The sequence below is a fragment of the Protopterus annectens genome, chromosome 10.part0 (assembly GCF_019279795.1).
Source record: "Protopterus annectens isolate FY-2018-M chromosome 10.part0, PAN1.0, whole genome shotgun sequence".
NCBI lineage: Eukaryota > Metazoa > Chordata > Ceratodontiformes > Protopteridae > Protopterus > Protopterus annectens.
This window is the reverse complement of record NC_056744.1, coordinates 1,838,708,315-1,838,729,552: the sequence shown is the minus strand read 5'-3', so window position 1 is coordinate 1,838,729,552 and position 21,238 is coordinate 1,838,708,315. Positions and strand designations below refer to the sequence as shown.

At 44.2% G+C, this 21,238-nt stretch overlaps 1 protein-coding gene across 2 annotated transcripts in view; it reads right to left on the bottom strand.

Moving 5' to 3' along the window:
* The window catches only part of PATL2 (PAT1 homolog 2), an 837,187-nt gene that overhangs the window by 417,742 nt on the left and 398,207 nt on the right, over nt 1-21,238 (bottom strand). For both annotated transcript variants that reach the window (XM_044086703.1, XM_044086702.1), the window contains 2 exons: nt 1,688-1,782; nt 1,315-1,368 (listed from right to left, as the gene is read on the bottom strand). In XM_044086703.1, the coding sequence (XP_043942638.1) occupies nt 1,315-1,368; nt 1,688-1,782 (149 nt within the window). The remainder of the gene's footprint in view (nt 1-1,314; nt 1,369-1,687; nt 1,783-21,238) is intronic.

The window sequence follows — 21,238 nt, the reverse complement described above, 5'->3', positions numbered from 1 at the left end:
TGATTAGAGTAATAAGGTCTTCAGCCATTCTTATTTGTTTTTAGGCATAGGGGCCTGACCATGCGGTCTAGGAGTCTGTTTTCTAGGCATGGATAGAGTTTTAGACCTTGAAGAAAAAGATGGCGTCGGTTTAATATGCAAGTCAGTATACCTGAATAAACCATCAGAAGCCGGTGCCTACACAGCGGTGCCAGACCCATCCAAGGTAGAGACATCCGCAGGTTCCACGGTCAAAGAAGCATCTCGCAGCATAACGGACTCTGAATGGGTCTCAGTAGGGCTGCAAAAGCTCCTCACAGTACCAGCGAACTGGCTACTAGCTTAGGAAAAGCATTGTCGGCAGCTTTGGACCTATGCGGTCTGTGTCTTTATCTTAGCGTTTTTTAAGAATGTCGGTAGTCAGATGGCCTACTGAAGCCATTTCTGGATAATTGAATAGAGTACCAAAATATTTGGATGCATAAATGAACTGATGACGAATAGTACGAGGTTTGAATAAGGCACAAAACCGACAGCGAGGTATGTCATGGTCTGGGCATAGGCAAGGAATGCAGTACGAATTAAAATCTTTATGAGGTATTTGCTTTCCACAAGAAATACAATTGTTAACTTTTACTGACATTGGTTTAGAGCAAGAAAAAGAATCCCCACTGGGGTACTTAGCTTAGTTGAAGACTTCGGATCTGAAGCTCGAAAGCAAAAATTTCAGGAGTTGGCCGACCGGCACTTGCAAACTGCTTCAGCTTCGGGCACCACACGGCAAGAAAGACTGATGTAATGGCGTCGGCTGCATGCTTTATACCCTTGACTACCTGACATCATGGAAGATGAGACAGCATCAGACGCAGGACCAAAGACTTTGATAATTAGGCCGACTGAGGGCTACTGCAAGCAGATAACCCAGATGTGATGACTGCAACAGTGAAACATGAACATTCACCAGATCCCTGAAGCAAGAATGATTATCTGCCATATGCAGTGGTGTGGGCAGCAAATGGATAAACACCTGGTGAATACAGTGACTTGCATCACTATTAATGTGCAAAGGAGTCACATTTGGGAATTTCAAACAGAGAAATGGGGGGGGGGGAGGCTGCCAAAGGTCCTATATGACATTCTCCTTCAAGAAAGTTGCAAGCATAGCAATACTAAACCATTTCAGTACAGTCAAAAAAAGAAAAGAAAAACAAATGGTGCTGGAAACCACAAGTTGCCGTATCCATCCCTTTGGTACACAATGTGCCCTAAACCAGCACCACACCACCAGTACCACCACACACCTCACCACCACCATCACCAGCTCAATCTTCTTACTTTCTCTGTCCTGCAAAGGACTCGCAGTTTCTGGTAACCCAACGTCTTTACATCCTTCAGAGAGAGAGAGAGAAAGGAAAATACTACATTAGTATTTTATGAGTTTTACTTTCACAAAGTTAAAGGGTACAAAGAGAATTTGCTTGCATGTGGATACGTGCATAAATCTGTGTTACATCCTAATGTACGCTGGCTTCCTTGAGCGCAAGGTGCCAGCTGTTAAACTGACATTTCCACAGAACTCTGCATGCCTGTGCACAATAACAAACAAACATAAAGCTCCAAGTATAAACAAATTGAAGCAGCATGTTTAACATCACCCACTTAATTCAGTACATCAGCCATCAATCTCTATCCATGGACCATGCATTACCTCATCTAGTGCAGCATGTACAGCGTCGATCGCTCTGCGAGGGCTGTAACACGTCGACACTGCAACCTGCCCCAAGGAGCCCTCTATGTGAACAACTACAGAAAGAAATGAAAACAAGCAAATCAAAACCTTTTACTACACATTTGTTTCTGAATGCAACAGACTGTTTACATAAACATACACATTATATATTAGTGCATATGTATAAAAACACACAATGCACAGTTTATTCAAACAGTAGAAATGTGTGAATGCAATCGCCATAACATGTTAAAAAGACCACTGCTAATCTGACCAGCTGACAGTGTAGTCATCAATCCTTTTAACTAACTTCTCCAGTAATAGGATAACCCTGTGAAAGAACAGTTGGCAGACATGAACCACAATTTTTAGGAACCAAATTATAAAATACTATGCATTTTATGTCGCATAATTCCAAATTACCAATAAATGCTCCTGCAGGTTCCACAGCATAGAATAGGGCCCAATGACAGGATTCCAAATTTGACTGGAAGCACAAATACTGGATAAGGCAAGGAGGTCCCACAAGTACTGGATAAGGCAAGGAGGTCCCACAAGTACTGGATAGGGCAAGGAGGTCCCACAAGTACTGGATAAGGCAAGGAGGTCCCACAAGTACTGGATAAGGCAAGGAGGTCCAAGGAAGGGAAAGGAATGAGAGGTACAAAGGGAGGTACCAACACCTGAGTGACCACCGAGCTCAGCCAAGTTCATCATTAGGCTACTCCTGTTTACTCCCAGCTGTGAATTGTACAGTGTCCCATCTACTTCTCAGGCCTCGTTTTGAAACCTAACAGAGGATTACTCTGACATGTAATGGAAGCCCCAAAGGCAAGGGGTGTGCTGACCTGAACATTATGCATGGAGGTACCATTAAGGTGGTAGCAAAGGTTTCTCTCTCTAGGAAAGACGTTGGTTGCAGTGCTGATGCTACAGAAGAGGAGTGCCAGGGTCAAGTCTGCAAAAGTAGAGAGAGAGGGCGTTTTACCCATGCTGGGCCAGGGTCAAGTCTGCAACAGTACAGAGAGGGTGTTTTACCCATGCTGGGCAAGGGTCAAGTCTGTAACAGTAGAGAGAGGGTGTTTTACCCATGCTGGGCCAGGGTCAAGTCTGCAAAAGTACAGAGAGGGCGTTTTAGCTGGGCCAGGGTCAAGTCTGCAAAAGTACAGAGAGGGTGTTTTACCCATGCTGGGCCAGGGTCAAGTCTGCAAAAGTACAGAGAGGGTGTTTTAACCATGCTGGAAAACTCAGGTTACTGAGGCCTATAATTATCTTGTTGAGGAAACTACAAGGTATTTCAAGTTAGCCTAGTGCATTCAATGACATATTAACCACAGGATGAGTAAGTGAAATTAATTTCTCTGGCACTAGAGAACATAGCCTGAAGAATAAGTTGGGTGAAACTAAAAGATTTTCTAATCAAAGCTGAGCCACCGATGAACACTTACCGTAATAACGTTCAGGATCAGAGCCCTTATGGTACAAGGGGGAGTGCTAGATTTCCAGAAAGAAACAATACTGCATTTCCTGGCTTAAAAAGAGTCCATAATTAACAGACTACAATGGTCTGATCTAGCTTTTGCTGAAGGATCCAAGTACTACACTAGGACAACTGTGTTGGGTTCGCAGTTGTCAGCAAATCTGGTTAACAGTTAACTTCTGTTTTCATGGCACAGAAACAGATGCCAATGATAACAGGGTACAGGACCTTCTGAGACACAAACTTTTGACAAGACAACGTATCACCAAGTTTAGTGTGTGTACTGGTAGGTCCTGTTTTGTAGCCAATGGGCCACATGTGGGTTAATGTTGAGGACAGTAAGGTTTCTTTTTTTTAACACTTTTACTGAATTATTTGTGACATAAGCAAACTGACATTTATATAAAAGTAATCAAACTATATTAACAAATTCATATACATCATAAAACTCAAACAACATAATTTATTTAAATTCCTGCACAGTAAGCTTATCGATAAGTATTGTAGTTTGTTGCCCGTTTGGGCAGTTTTTCCATCTCTTTCAACTTCCTGGTTTAAAAGACAGCATTTGCGCTCATTTCCCTCCTTTCCTGTAACTAGTCTAGTTCAGATACAAATTTGCTGCATCCAGGATTGTTTGCAAGCTTCTGAGCAATGCCAAAGTCAGCTCTTCAATTTTTCCCTTAGATCTGCTAGTTCTCTCCTCTCCTGCACTTTTACTAGCTTATTAGTTTAGCACTTTACCAGATTTCTTGTAGCAATTATTGTAGCACACAAAAGTGCTACCAGCACTAAATATTCTACAAGGAAACTGCTCCAGTACTTATTATTAATGCCCACCCCCTCCAGTCATGTCTAAAGGTCAGTCGATTGTGATTTCTATTAATCTGGTGAACTTGGGCATCCTGAGGTAATGTAGCAACTGCCTCATATATGCTGACAACCCTTTCCTCTTACCTCCCAACACTCACACTTGAGAGAGATGCACTTAAATATCCAAATTGGAAGCCACGCACTCTTCAGCCAAGACTGGAATGGCTGGTCAAGAGGAGAAGGTCAACACTTGCACCACACCACATGGAACACACAGCCCCTCCAGAACACACACCAGTACTGCCTTCACATAAAAACACAAACCATACACACCCACCTTCGTGGAGGCTCTCAATAAAAATCTACCCAAACAGCAAAGACCTCTAAGGCAAAAACGCACTCTACCACCACAACACTAATCACGAGACACATAACTCTCCTAACAGTGTGCCATTCAAAGCCCCCAAGGCAAAACAGCATGCCCAACACACTAGTCATAGGTGACTCGATAATGAGGCACACTGATATCCCACTCACTAGGTCGAATAAGGAGAAAGTAACAGTCAAAAGCTGCCAGTCAGGCACCGGGATCTGCCACACAACACACGCACTCGGGTCCCTCAACAGATAATATGACTCAGGCATTGTACATGTGGGTGTGAATTACCCGAGACGCACCTCCCTGGACTACATGGAGAGAGACATGGAGGAGCTCTCGGATTATGTAGCCCAGGCGGTATGACCCTAGCGCTGAGCAGCATCTACCATCACCCTGAATACCACCACAATACAAGCAGAAAATGGATTTCAACAACTGGCTAAGTTTCTGGTGTCATTCTAAGGGGATCCAGTATCTGCCTGCCTGGGATGACATGACTGACGGACCTCGATGCTTTGCCAGAGAGGGTCTGCATCTGTCACCTCTGGGCTTCCGGATACTGACTGAGGCTCTTGCCACCCCTACAGTGCGTATTTTAGGCAGTGTTCCAAGCAGCAAATTACCACCGTAACAGCTACAAACAAATGCAATCCGAGGGTCATGCTGCTCAACGCTAGAAGTCTAAATCTCAAAATACACTCGCTCTAAGCAGTCCTTAAAATGGAAAACATTGACATTTGTGCCGTAACAGAGACCTGGTTCAAGGCAGCAAAAAGCACCCCTGCACTACCAGGCTATAACTCACTCCACACCTTTCGGCCCCAGAACTTGGACCAAAGCTCCAAAGGCGGTGGGGTTTCCATATTCATAAAGGATGCACACACCTCCAGACTGGTACCCCAACATAATGCATTAGAGGTACTTCAGGTGCAGCTAACATTCGTAAGACTGCGATTCAGGTCGTAGCCTGCTATAGGTCCCAAACCATGTCCCAAGACTCTCACTCCACATTCCTAAGCACCCTGGAGAATATTACCCTGGAGAATATTAGGGTCCAATCTAACACTCTCATACTGGGCGACTTCCAACTACCTTCCATTAACTGGGAAAACTACACGTAGACCAACAATTTCCTGTAATGGTAGGTACTAGGCTATTGGCCCTAGGGCCTATACAAGCCTAGACAAAAAGGCACCCTCGCTTTCGCCACCCAAAAGAAAATGATTTTCCTGTGCCCCTGTCAAGCAGAACCACAGAAGTGATCCCCGGGGTGAATTTCCTATTACCCATCCAATCAAGATTTTTCTTGAAGAGTACTAATGAGGAGCTCTGTTCGATATAGACAGGTAGTCTGTTCCAGAGTATGGGAAGTCTCTGGGACAGGAATCTATCCCTCTAGCATGTTCTGTTTATTGTGGTGACAAGGTTTAGGTCCCTAGAGCGTGTGGCTCGGAGGGATTGGGATTTAAGTGGAGCATGTCCAACAGCTCTGAGTTTGACATAGCTTTGTAAGTAAGGCACAAATCGCCTCTGAGTAGGCGATATGCGACGGAGTAAAGCTTGAGTTTTTTGAGACCGTCTGCATAAGGCATCTGTTTGAGGCCAGTAATCCTCTTTGTGAGGTATTTTGTGGCCTTTCTAGTTGTTGCAGATGTCTTTGTGAGGTACATACCAAAAGGGGCGTTGTACTCTATAATGGGTCTAATGAGGGATGAGTAGAGGGGAACAATGACCTCTTTTTCTGGATGAGAAACCTTTTGTGATGAGGTGTGCCACATAGGATTTCCTGACCACTGTGGCAATGTGATTATTAAAGGAGAGACTACTGTCCACCTGTGTCCCAAGGTCTCATCACACTTTCGGTGTTAAGTAGACTACCACCTATGTGGTAGTTCATGGGTACAGAGTTTTTACCAAAGGGGATGACAATGCACTTTTTGGCATTGAGCTTGAGACCATGTCTTTGACAGGCATCTGTCTCAGTGAGACCCTTTTGCAGGCTGTCCACATCATTAGGAGTTTCAATTATGGCTCCTAGTTTGCAGTCATCTGCAAATTTAGTTAGCCTGTACTTCAGAGAGGTAGATACCAAACAGGAGAGGACCCAGGACTAAACACTGTGGTACTCCACTTCTCACTGGTCTGAAGTCTGATTTGGAGTCTGCTACTTTCACGGTGTGGGTTCTGTCAGTAAGCCAGTTGGCAACCCATCTTGTGACATAGGGATTTATACCTAGTTTAGTGAGTATCTATAATTCCAGAGTGGGGGATGGTATCGAACGCCTTGGCGAGATCTAGATAGGCTGTGTGAACCACCTTACCCTCATCTCTGGCTTTGGTGACTACTTCAAAGAAGTCTATCAGGTTTAGGAGACATGATCTGCCTTTTACAAACCCAAACTGTATAGGGTCCAGAGTTTGGAGATCTCCAATATCTTTGTTTAGGAGTTCCATGAGGATACGTTCCATGGCCTTGCAGACGAGGCTTGTCAGGCTAATGGGGCGGTAGTTCCAGACGTCTGTTGTGGCTCCCCCCTTTGTGGAGTGGGATAACTGCCGCGGTGCGCCATTCAATGGGCACAAAGCCTGATGTGAGGCTATGATTGAACATGGTACTTAGGTGGGGTGTCCGTTCATTCTGTAGTTCATGTAGAAGGCAGCCTGGGATGTTGTCAGGTCCCATGGATGCTGTGTTCTTGGCTTTGGAGAGTGAAGTTTTTACCTGCGCAGCCGTGATTACAGGAACTTTGCATTCTTCCGGTATAAAGATGGGCCCTTTAGGGGGTAAAGCGGGGGGGGGGGGTAAAGTTAGCACTGAACCTATCTGCCAGGATGTTGGCAATATCAGTTGGTTCTGTATATTTAGTGTCATTGTGCTGTAACTCAGAGCAGATCTGAGTGTTGCCATTGAGATTCTTGACAAAGCTATAGAATGCTTTGTGGTTGTCTTTAGAATCAGTGGCAATTTTGTTTTCATAACTAGCTTTGGAGGATTTTATGAGGGATCTCAGCTTCTTACTGAGGCTGACCAGGGAGTTCCTCCAATCGTGGGATTTTACTCTTTTTTGCAACAGTTTCTTTGTGCTGTTGTAGAGTTTGTTTATGGCAGAAGACCACCAGATTGGCTTCCTTTTTTTTTTGGAGGATAGCATCTTGGTTTTGTTAGGGATAGCACGATCCATGCACTCGTGGAAGTGCTTATAAAGTGCATTTGTGTAGGATTCAGCAGTCATACCTCTATTGTCCATCTGCATGGGTGTCGTGAAGTTTGCCACTTCTGTCTTAAGAAGCACGAAGTTGGCTTTGGAGAAATGTTTTACGATTGTTTTCCTAATGGGGGTGGAGGTGGGAGCGGTATGTGGATGTCTAGCGTGCTTAGCTTGTGGTCGGATCTGACCAACGAGGAGCTGACCTCTGGTGTGGAACACCGGTCACCCATGTTGGTGATGACCAGGTCTAGGGTATTGCTGCCCCTGGTGGGGGTGTGGGTAAGTTGATCCAAAGCTTTGGAATTGATTATTTCCAGAAAACGTTGAGCAAAAGAGTTGGTACACGAGTAGTTTTCCCAGTTAATGGTAGGGTAGTTGAAATTACCCATTATTAGAGTGTTGGGTTGTACCTTAATATTTTCCACTGTATCAAGAAAAGAGTGGGAATCCTGGGGCATGATGGGGGGGGGGGGTCTGCAGTAAGCTACAATCTGGATTGCGGTTTTGCCCAGAGTTAGTTGAACTTGGATAATCTCGGATGCATTATGCTGAGCAACTACCTTGGAGGTGTGGATATCCTTAATGAATATGGACACGCCTCCATCTTTAGTGTTTCGGTCAAGGTTTGGTGGCCGAAAGGTGTGGTATGAATTATAGCTTGGTAATGCAGGGGTGCTCTCTGGAGCTTCGAACCAGGTCTCTCACTGCACAGATGTCAATGTTCTCCATTTTAAGGAGTGCCTCAAGTGAGTGCATTTTGAGGTTTAGACTTCTAGCACTGAGTAGCATTACCCTCAGATTTTGCTTGCTTGTACCTGTTACGGTAGTGAATTTGTCATTTGAACCTTGCCTAAAAGAGGCACTATAGGGGTGGCAAGAGCCTTTGCCAGTATCCGGAATCCCAAGGGCGACAGGTGCAGGCCATCTCTGGCAAAGCAGTGTGGTCTGTCGATCATGTCATCCCAGGCAGACAGATACTGGATTCACTTAGAATGACACCAGAAGCTTAGCCAATTGTTAAAGTCAATCATTTTGTCCTTGTATTGTGGTGTCATTCTGGGTGATGGCAGGATGCTATTCGGGGCTAGGGTCATAACTGCCTGGGCTACAAGATCAGAGAGTACCTCCATGTCTCTCTTCATGTATTCCAGGGGAGGTACTTCTCAGGTCATTCACACCAACATGGACAATGACAGAGTCATATTTGTACCTGTTGTGGAGTGACCTGAGTGCGTGCGTTATGTGGTGGATCCTGGCACCTGACAGGCAGCTGACAGTAACTTTTTCCTTGTTTAGCCTGGTGAGTGGAACATCAGTGTGCCTGACTGACGATAGAGTCACCTATGACTAGAGTGTTGGGTACGTTATGCCTTATGGGCTGTAGTTGAGTGGCACACTGAGTATGTGGGCTATGTGTCATTTGGGTTGTGTTGGGGGGGGGGGTTGCTTGCATTTCTGCTTTGGAGGTCTCTGTTTGGGCAGATTTGTACTGAGAGCCTCTGCAAATGTAGGTGTGTTTTTGTGGTTCTGTGTGTGTGTGTTTTGGTGGTGTAGGTTTTGAGGGACTATGTGATGTTGGTGCGGTGCAAGTGTTTACCTTCTCCTCTTGACTGTCTAGGCCAGTCTTTGGTGAAGAGAGCTTTGCTTCCAGTTTGGCTATACAAGTGCATCTCTCACAGGTCGTAGTGTTCGGTGGTAGGAGGAGAGGGTTGTCTGTGTAAAGGAGGCAATTGCTGCATTGTCCTAAGATGCCCAGATTCATCAAGTAGACAGGAGAAAACACCGGGAGCCAACCTTAAGACATGCCTGAACAGGCGCTTATTTATTAAGTACTAAAAACTGTTTTCCTCTAGACAAGTGAGGAATGTTGAGTGCTGTAGTAATTTGTAACTTTAGTGCTTACAATGAGTTCTGAACAAGTGCCGAGATCAAAGAAACAGATGAGTGCTAAAACTAAAAAGCTAGCTAGTTGCAAGGGAAATTTTGAAGAACAGACTTTATGGCGCCACGAATAGTTTAACCCCAGTTAAGTGTGGGGGGGGGGGGGCTTAGGAGCTCACAAACAGTCATGGACACAGCAAATCCGTATCTGACCTGCCACAGGAAAGGGGGGGGAAGCAAGCTTAGAATTTTTTTTCCAGTAAAGTGGAAATGGAGAAAGCTGGAACAGAAGTTAATTCAACGTTAAGAATCTGAGTGAGTTGGCCTTCACAAATGTTCTCTATTAGATAGAGTGAACTAATGACACTAGACTGGAAGGAGTGTGTCAGATCAAATAGACAGTATGGGCGGGCAACTGCAAAGCCACCAAGTATAAGAACACACATCACTAGGGAGGGTGGATGGGCTGTAGCCACTAAATGAAAGTTTTAAACAGATCAAGGAGCAGACTCGAGAATGCTTTTAACTGTAACAGACAAAAATGCACAGAAAAGTTCGGATAGAGCACTCACAAACAGAAAATACAACTCTCAGTATGAAAAAGCAGTTTACAGTTAAGCATTGTTAAAACAGTATACAACAGTACATACATGCAGTGAAACTATAAAAAAAAGCTTTATAACAGTGCAAAAATATAGTAGAGCAACTGTATAGCACAATTATAAGCATTTCATAAGTGCAGTTCAGTGAAATAAGTGTAAGAAATAACTTGGCCTGCTCTTGGAATCTTAAGGATTTCCACTTATGCAATGCAATCCAGAGCCTGACAATACAAGCCTGCAATCCAGAACCTGACAATACACTGACGGAACCTCTTTCTGTATTTCCGAACCAATATTTGAAGCCTCCGTTAAATTTAATTCACACCAGAATACAGGATATGACAATTCCTTAAATTATCAGATACCCAATTGGAGACCGATTAGCTTCTATGTACCCTTGATGTAAAAAGCTCTACATACTAACATTCCCCACTGGGCTGGGCTCCAGGCCTTACATTACTGGTTGGATCGAGCTAATTTGTATCCAGCCAGTTTCAATACATTAATATGTATGGCGGGATTAGCTTCTATGTACCCTTGATGTAAAAGCTCTACATACTAACATTCCCCACTGGGCTGGGCTCCAGGCCTTACATCACTGGTTGGATCGAGCTAATTTGTATCCAGCCAGTTTCAATACATTAATATGTATGGCGGAGCATGTACTTAACAAAAATGTGTTCTATTTCCAGGGGGAATGTTTCTGGCAAATACAGGGTACCGCGATGAGTGCATCTTTTGCACCCATCTATGCGGACCTGTTCATGGCATATCTTGAGGAACAGTTAATATAGGACTCCACTCATAACATCTATATGAATGAACTTGATATTTGGAGGAGGCACTTGGATGATTGCTGGTTGGTGTGGAGGGCTAACAGGCAATATTTATTGGAATTAGTTCAGTATCTGAACGACAATAAATGGCGAATAAAGCTCACAATTCAGACTACCATTAAATCAATTTTCTTGATGTGACAAGTTATTAAAAATTGTGATAACACACTTAGAACTCGGGTGTTTCGCAAGTATCCCCAGTACAATAATCTGTTTTTTTGCCACCAGTATGCATCCGAGCCACACCATCTGCAGCATCCCAAAGTCCCAGTTCTTGCGTATAAAAATAATTTGTTCTACACCAGAGGATTATGTTACATTTCAACAAGATCTTATCAACAGATTTAAAGTTAGGGGTTATAAACAAAAGGATATTATATCTGCTAGTAATTGGGCCTCAGATTTGGCCAGGATGCAATTATTGGATTATAAAGACAAAACACAGAGGGTTGAATCGGATATTAGATTTGTAACTACATATGGGCGCAACATAAATTTGATTCGGAGGGTTATTTCTAAACATTGGAATTAATTAATGGCCAATGATGAATTGCATCATGCTCTTGGTCCCAACTGTCGGTTTTCATATAGGAGAGGAAAGGCATTGGGATCGTATTTTTCCCACTTTAAACGTACTAGCATAGGAGGTGCAGTTTATCAAATAACCATTACTGGGGACAGATTGCTGGGCACCTTTCCTTGTGGCCACTGTTCCTCGTGTAAGCAATTCACTAGGAAGAACAGGAGTCAGATTTTTGATAGTAGATTTTTTGGGAAGTGTGGAATGGACTGGGTAATATATTTAGCGACATGTACCTGGCTCAGCTTTTTATATAGGCCAGACATCACATCCCTTACGTCTTCGTATGTCAGAGCATCGGAGTAATATACGTAACAAGCGATTGACGAATGCATTATATAGACATTGCACTATTCACCGTACTGCAGAGTTTTATTTTATGATTATAGATAGGATTCAAGGTGATAGAAGCAATAGGCAGGGTTGGCATTCGATCTTCAATAAAAAAGAGAGACTGGATTATAAAACTGGAGGGTTCACCGGAGCTCAATGATCACTTATAAAATTTGCGATTTCCATTGTATAAGAGGATAGCAAGGAATATCAGTTTAATTTTTTCAGGTAAATATGTTTATATTTGTTATAAAAAATGACAATTTGTAAGGCCGAGTTTTCATTGGTGGGACTGTTCTATATAAATGTCATGATTATACTGGTGCAGTTTTATATCCCACTGAGGAAGGCAGTTTTGCAGAAACTGGTTTGGGACCATTAAACAACTTTGGGACCATTTAATAAATTATTTTTGTTTTGCTGCTGTGCTTATTACACCTTGGTGCTGGCGGCTTGGTCACTTATTCCTGGTTTGGCCCTGCACCTGCCGTACGTGCAGACACTTCTTACAAAACTACACGTGCACCAATACACTTGCCCAACATTTCCTGGAATTCATTAATTCCAATGCCCTGGACCAGCTCGTTCTTAACCCCACTAGAGGTAGCAACATCCTTGACATGGTCATTACCAACATGGGCGACCGTTGCTCTATACCAATAGTCAACTCCTCCCTGGTTAGATCAGACCACAAACTAATCACCTTGGAAATCCACATCCCTCTCACCCCCACCAAGGTAACCACCATGAAAAGCTTCTCCAAAGCTAACTTTGGGTTCCTAATAACAGAGGTGGCTAACTTCACGGCACCCATGCAATTGGAGAACAGCTGCATGACCGCCGAATCATACACTAATGCCCTGTACAAACACGTACACAAATGCATGGATCTGGCCATACCCAATAGAACCAAGACGCGCTCCTCCAAAAAAAGGAAGCCAATCTAGTGGTCCCCTGCCATAAACTCTACAACAGGAGGAGGAAACTGATGCGGTATAAGGTGAAGTCCCAAGACTGGAAAAACTCCCTTATCAGCCTCAACCAATAGTTGAGATCCCTCATCAAATCCTCTAAAGCTAGCTATGAAAACAAAATTGCAGCAGACAGTAAAGACCACCACAAGGCCTTCTACAGTTATGTAAAGAATCTCCACGGCAATACCCAGATTTGCTCTGAGCTACTGCACAATGGTACCTCCTATATCAAGCCAACAGATATTGCCAATATAATGGCAGACAGATTCAGTGCCAACTTTACCCCCGCCCCCCAGGACTATTCACAATACCAGTAGATTGCCAGGCACCCAGTAATACTGCTGCACACTTTAAAAAACAGCACAATACAAGGCCAAGAATACAGCTTCTATTGGACCTGACAATATCCCTGGCTGTGTTCTACATGAACTACAGAGTTAACTGGCACCTCACCTGTGTGCCCTGTTCAATCACAACCTCACCTCAGGCTTTGTCCCTACCAAAGGGCACACTGCTACAGTCATCCCTCTCCACAAAGGAGGAGCATCTAACAGACCCTAGGAACTAGCGCCCCATTAGCCTGACTAGTTTAATATGCAAAGCTATGGAAAGCATCATCATGGACCTTATAAACAAGGATATAGGAACTCTCCAAATTCTGGATCCCACACAGTTTGGTTTTGTGAAGATTAGATCATGCCTGGTCAACTTGGACAATTTCTTTGAGTCAAGTCACCAGAGCTCTGGATGAAGGCAAGGTGGTTCATACAGCCTATCTTGACCTGGCCAAGGCCTTCGATACCATCCCCCACTCAGGAATCATAGAAAATCTCATAAGCTAGGCATCAACCCTTATTTCACTAGGTGGGTTGCAAACTGGCTCACAGGTAGAACCCACAGTGTGAAAGTAGCGGACTCCAAATCACACTGCCGACCAGTCACGAGTGAGTCCCATACAGTTCGGTCCTGGGTCCTCTCCAGTTTGGTATCTACTTCTCTAAATTCCAGGCCAACATGAAGGGACTCTGGCTGACAAAGTTTGCAGATGATTGCAAGTTGGGAGCTGCTATTAACTCCCCAAGTGATGTTGACATACTACAGAAAGGCCTCACCGAGACCAACGACTGGTGTCAGAAACATGACCTTAAGCTCAATGCCAAAAAATGTGTAGTCATCTCCTTTGGGAAAAACCTGGCAACCTGACACCCACACAAAACTCCTAGGGGTCATTATCGATGACAAACTAAAGTTCAACCTACACATACTCCAATGTATAAAAAAAAACAAACCAGAAACTAGGTCTGCTATATCGGAACAAAAAATTCTTAACCCCTGAATCTAGACTTACCCTGGGCCAGGCACTCCTCCTCCCTTCCCTCTTTTGCGCCGTTCCAGTTCTTGCCAATATCCAGGCCTCCACTCTAAACTCCAACAGACTTGCCATAAAATAGCCAGATTCATTACTAACTCCCCATACAACTCACACCACTACATTTCTTTAAACTCTCTTCAATGGCTTGAACTTCCCCAGTTTCTGCTATCTTATTAATTTCATATTCTACACTCTATTCTTTATAAACCCTCCTTCTGTCCATCTCTATCTTCCTTAGTCTCCATCTACATCCCATCCTGGACCCTCCATACTTCTAACCAACAATTACTTGATGTCTACCACCCAAAAAGGTCAGTGGGCAAACTACTCTACAAAACACTCCCTTAACCCATGCTTGGAACAAACGCCCTCTTGACTTACGTTCAATCTCCCACACCTCACACTTTAAAAATGAACTAAAAGCTTATTTTCTCAATTCCAGAACCTGCCCTTGCCATGACCCTACCTAGTCTTCCTTCCCTTTATGTACCCTCAAAAGACCATACTTAGTACCTCATTACACCTCTCTCTCCAATGTGTCTACTATGCATTTGCATCATTTTATACAAACATTTTTTATTGTTGACCTATTGAACTATATCAATGCAAAATTGTTACTTCGCTTCTTTTTAATGCAACTTTAAGTTTATGCATGTAACCCAACATATGTGAATCTTTTTGCTATAACTGCTGTTATATCAATATCGTTTAAAATTGTACTTGTTTAAAATGTACTACTGGAGCTTTTCTTAAAGGGTCTCCACTGAAAATGGGCCACAAGCCCAGTTGGACAAACCCGGTTAAATGTCAATAAAAATAAATAAAATGAATTACCACATCAATGGTAATCCACTGAACACAGAAGATCTGGGAACACAGGTTGACAACAACCTCTCTTTTGACCACCACACTGCCACTGTGGTCAGAAAGTCCCATGCGGCACATCTCATTACTAAGTGTTTTGCATCCAGGAAGAAAGAGGTCATTGTCTTCCTCTACTCTTCCCTCATTAGGCCAGAGTACAATGCCCCATGTGGCATGTACCTCACTAAACACCTACAACAACTGGAGAGGCCACAGAAGTACCTCACAAAGAGGATACCAGGCCTTAAACATTTGTCCTGTATGGACAGACTCAAAAACCTCCAACTATTCTCCATCTCATATCGCCTACTAGAGGCAATCTCTGCTTGACCTGCAAAGCCATGTCGGTGCCAGCTCTGTTAGAAATGCTACAGCTAAAGAAATCCCAATCCCTCCACACAACATGCTCCAGAGACCTCAACCTCATCAACACAATCAACAGAACATGCCGGAGGGACAGGTTCATAACCCAGAGAATGCTGGAGGGACAGGTGCATAACCCAGAGAGACTGCCCATGCTATGGAATACACTTCCCATACATGCCAAGCAGAGCACCTCACTGGCCCTCTTCAAAAGAAATCTTGAGGAGTGGATGGGAAATGGAAAATTTACCCCAGGGATCACTCCAGTGACTTTACTCGACAGAGGCACTGACAACTTTACTCGACAGAGGCACTGGGAATTAAGGACAGGTGGCACGATGCCAGGGTAATCCTATGGGCTAGGCTTGTAAAGGCTCCAGGACGATTAGCCTAGTACACACCTATGACGATACCTGAAGGGGGAAAGGTGCCAAATGCCTTCGGAAGATATAAACAAGTTGGATGGGCATCTAACCCACATTTAAGGCATTAGGGTCGAGCAAATAAAATGTGCCTTTTACAAATCTAAACACCGAATGGGGTCAAGTGACTGAAGGTCTCCTAGGTCACTAAATTAGCTCAAAATTTACATATTCCATTATTTTAACAATACGAGTACAGAAAAAAGTAAGTACAGCTGCACAAGTCCTACTTACCTGTAACAGTAGATGTCCAAATTCCTCACTGCCTCAGTGGCATTGTGGGTTATCTGGCATGGTAATCCAATAAAGGCCAGCTTTCAAAAGCTTAGACTCCCCCTCCCTCTTGCTGTGACAACTGATTGGCTGAGCATATCCAGAGAGGGAATCATTCAGCTGTCACAGAGTGCGTGCTCTGGCTTGTTTGCTTTCACAAAGGATAGAAAAAGTACCTGAAGCCACAATTGTCTAGCAAGAGTAGATTCACGGTCAATCACAATACCATACAAAAATCAAATCCAATAACCACCGAATCAAAGTTTGAAATCCCCCTCAACTATGCACAATCTGGCGGGGTGGTGGGCGCTGCCACTCAGGCAGTGAGGAATTCAAACATCTATTGTTAGAGGTAAATAAGAACTGTATTATGCTCATTTCCACCACCTTAATGGCATTTTGGGTAGCTTCCAAAGGGAGATGGAAGGATAAGACTCCAGGAGCCCCTGGAGAGTGGTCTTAGAAAATTCTGCTCTGTACCTTGAAAAAAGGAATCCAGTTTAGAATGCTTTGTGAAGGTATGAACAGAGGACCTACTTGTGGCCAACAGAATGCTTCTAGAATCCACCCCTTTCCAATATGCCATAGGAAAGAATAAGGCCCTAGTCGAGTGACCTTACCCAGAAGAGATTTACCATGGTGGAAGTAAAAGAAAAAAATTAGTAGAGGACAACCATTCTGCAACAGTTGGTAAGAGGCAGATTGACCTTTCTTAGCCCTCTTATAAGGGGCAAACAGCTGTTCAGCATTCCTAAAAGATTTTGTTTCATCAAGGCAGCACCTGAGCTGCCCACGTGCATTCAAGGGGTGTAGAATCTTTTTGCCCTTTGTTCTGGATCAGAATAGAAAACTGGGATATTGATGGCCAGGGAGCAGCCTAGGTATGAATGATGTACGCAACAGAACTCTGTCTGTGAAAAATCAGGCAAGGTTAAACCACCATAACAGCTTGCAGCTCAGAGCACACCTTGCAGATGTCAGAGCAGTAAGAAAAAAAGTCTTCCAAAGGATGAATAAGTCTGAGAGGCAGGTTCACAAGGAGGCAAGGTAATTTTTTCAGCAACAAAGTTCAGATCCCGCACAGGAATTTGCTTCATGAGCGTCTCACATGAACACTCCTTTCATAAAGTGACCACAAAGACAAAAGAACGGTACCCATGGGTAGGCAAGTACAGGTGACCACAAGACAGACTGATAGAAGCATGAGACCATAGCTCACACAAACATTTCAAAACCAGAGGGATCAAAAAACTTTTTGGACCTATGCTATTAGCTAGATCCCACCTAGAAAACATCTTCCACTTGTAAGACAAGATTTCTAGTTGCAGGTTTTCTTGCCTCCTTAAATACTTGCTGCACATCCTCATGAAACAAGCTCCTAAAAGGTATCAATATAGAATCATTCAGGCCATCAGCTGCAGGTGCTCTAAGCTGGGGTGTACCATTTGTCTCTGTGTGAACAGATCCAGTCTGTGAAGAGGCTTATGGCAATTGCCTTGGCCAATTCTATTAAAAGGGAGAAGAAACTTTGGTTGGGCCATGAAGGGGTTACTACAACAATCTTTAATTCCTTCTGAATCTTTAGAAGCACCTTGGGAATCACTGGAAAGGGTGGAAATCCATTCAGGAACATTCCAGACCACGTGAATGATACTGTGTCTTCCATGCATGGCTGCAAGGATGTTGAACAATTTTTTTTCGGGTCTCTTTTGAAAGATGGTGTTCCCTACACCTGGATCAAGTCCTGGAAAACTTCTACATGGAGGTTCCACTTGTAAGGGTCTGTCCAGGATCTGCTTAGTCTGCCACTGTGGTTTTGCCCTGAAAGAATGTACAAGACCTGAACAGTCAGAATTCTGTAGAAGCAGCTCTGAGGCAATCGCTGCCAACCGGCAATAACAGTCTGACCTTCTACCCCTTTCTTTGTTCAGATACCACATCAGGGTATTACTGTCCGAGAACCTGGAGTCCACAAGTGGTGAAGAACTTTCAAGGCAGCAGTCTTATGTGCTTTGTTGTGTCCTGCGGACCCCAAAAGCCTTGTACTTTAACTCACATGGACACTACACTGCTTCCAAGCAAACTCTGAAGAGTCTATCTGGATAAACTGAACTGGGGTCTCAAGACAGAAAGGGAGGCTTGGATTCAGAGATGGTTGATCCTTCCACCACTGCAGCTTCGGATTCAGAGATGGTTGATCCTTCCACCACTGCAGCTTCGGATTCAGAGATGGTTGATCCTTCCACCACTGCAGCTTCGGATTCAGAGATGGTTGATCCTTCCACCACTGCAGCTTCTGATGCACAAAACAAGTACCAGCACCTGGAAATCCAAGGGATGAAGGTGCTCGGTCCGAAAATTCTCAGAGTACCATTGAATAGTTTTTCATGTCTGCCTAGTGGTGGAACGAGGGTCACCAATGCCACAAGGACTAGAGCTTTGAGGAACTCTTCTGCAGAGACTACATCTGGGCCAGAGAAATCCAAGAAAATGCCCAAATACGTGCAAGGAGTACTTCCAGTAGCTTCTGAATGAAAAAAATCCACAGAAGCTGTACTGCCCCAGATACAATAGACGACGATGAGAGGAGCCCACCCTAGAAGAAGAAAGTACAGTTGTGTACACTTAAGTGTATTCACTGTAGCAGTCCAGAGTTGTGGGACTTCCTGGTGTGGAAGCCATTGGCCGGCCCTACTACCAAGGAAAAAAATCTCCCTCCTGCTAAGGCTGGCGGACATCCTATCCTGATGTCAGTACACTTGGGTATAAAGGGAGCCAGCCAAATCCATGACATACATTATTTCTTGCCATTGGAGCACAAAGCAGTGTTTCAACGTGTCACGTCAGTCCACATCAGAAAGTGGTCTAAAGTTAAGTTCCCCATTGGGAAACTCTCTCTTGCTTTAACCCATGTCAGATAATGTTAATAGTGTCTGCTGTGGTAAGCAAATCCCACACAGAGAATTCCATATGTTGTCTCACCTGCCTAGGCCCGGATCATGACATTTTTCCACCCGTTTCAATTCTAGGACTATCAGGCGTAATGCTGAAATCTTATCTGGTACCTAGTGAAAAAATAAGGACATAAGAGCAGAAGCCAAAGTAACTCAAATTACAGAAAATAGCAGAGAACAGGTTACGGTGGTTCGGGCACACATGCAGAAAAGCAAAAGACAATGTGGTGAAGATGATTTGGGACAGACAGGAAAAGCAAACAAGGGAATCCAGGAAAGAGGTGGATGGACTGTGAGAGATCATAATCTACAACAGTCAGGCATGACTTGAAGACGACAGGTGTGTGGCACTGAAAAAGAAGTTATGTACTCACCATAACGTTCCATCTGAATAGATAAACTTCATTTGTCAGCAACCTGTGGGTCTCGGATCCGAGCCGGCAGCTTCAAACAGCTAAGATCCGAGCTGCAAGCTCCTCCCCTTACCCATAATCCCCTGCCGTCCCTCTCTGACCTCAGATCAAGTTTGCTATAGTAAAACAGCATATTACAACAAAGGATCACCTGCAACTCTTAACCTGGTGTTATCTGGAGAAAAGGACAAGGAATCCTAGGATGCACTACAGGTCAGGGGGATGGAGGGGGGGTTGGTTGCTGACAAATGAAGTTTACCTACTCAGATGGAAAGTTATGGTGAGTACATAACTTCTTTATCTGAAGTAGTTAACTTCATTTGTCCATCAACCTGTGGGACAGAGTCCCCAGCTACCCAAACTTGGGGGGGGTCCTCGTGGAAAGATATTCCGAAGCACTGCAGAGCCGAAGGATGCTCTCCCTCTGGAAATTAGATCCAACTTGTAATGGTTAATGAAAGTATGGGATGAAGCCCAAGTGGCTGCTGAACAAATGTTGTCCTAGGACACTCTGGAGCAAAAGGCAACAAAAGTAGAAATCGATCGGGTAGAATGAACGCGGACTCTTTCAGGTTCAGGTCGACCAGAACTCTTATATGCAAGAAGTATACATTGGGAAATCCATCTGGACAATGTAACTTTTGATACTGGTTTGCCCAAAGAGGGTCTTGCAAAGGATATGAAGATCTGCTCAGGTTGCCTATGTTCAGCGGTCCTGTGCAAGTAGAATCTCAATTGCCTATGTACGTCCAGAGAATGTAATGTGTATTCACCCTTGTTTTGACAATTTGGAAAGAAAACTGGTAAATTAATAGATTAATATTGGGCTCAGAAGCAACTTTGGGTACAAAGGAGGGATTGGTTCTGAGGGAAACTATCTTTATGGAAGACCAAGTATGGGGGTTTGGCGCAAAGGGCTTGAAGTTCCGAAACCCTTCTAGCCGAAGTGATAGCGATGAGAAAAAACGTCGTCCAAGATAAGTATTTCAGATCCAACGAGGCTGCTAGTTCAAACTGAGGGGCGGTCAAGGACTGGATAACAAGGGTCAAATCCCATGGAGGGACTGCATCTTTCACCGGAGGCCTTAAGAGGAAGGTGCCTTTTAAGAAGGTCTTATATAATTTGGAAGATGCTAAGGAATCAAGATCACTTCCCACATGATAATGGGAAATCGCAGCTAACTGGACTTTGACCGTGGAAGAGCTAGTACCTTGGTTGAATAAGGTCGACAAAAATTCCAACACCGCTGGTATGGGAGCTGTAAAGGGATCCAACTTTCTATGCTCCGCCCAGATAGTAAAGCGTTTCCATTTGCTGTTATAAACCTTTCTTGTAGAAAGTTTATGAGCGGCCACTAAAATAGCCTTAACAGGGGACGAGCTACCAGGAGTCCTGACTATTACTGGAACTGGATCAGCCAAGCTGCGAGCTTGAGGTTGTCCAGGTTTGGGGTTGGTAAACCCAGTGGGTGAGAGATCAGATCCGGGGTGGGATCTAGAATCCATGGAGGATTCACTAGATGAGACCATAGGCATGGGAACCACATTTGACGAGGCCAAAATGGGGCTATGAGGATCACTCTGCTCCCCAACTGACGGGCTTCCTGCAAGAATTTTAGCATTAGGGGAAGAGGAGGATAAGCATAGAGTAGATCGGATGGCCAAACATGCACCAGAGCGTCTCTGGGGGATTCCCCTGGTGGGGGAATTAGAGTGAAGTAGTTGCCGCACTTTGCGTTCGAAGGAGACGCAAAGAGATCGCAGCAAGGTTGACCCCACTTG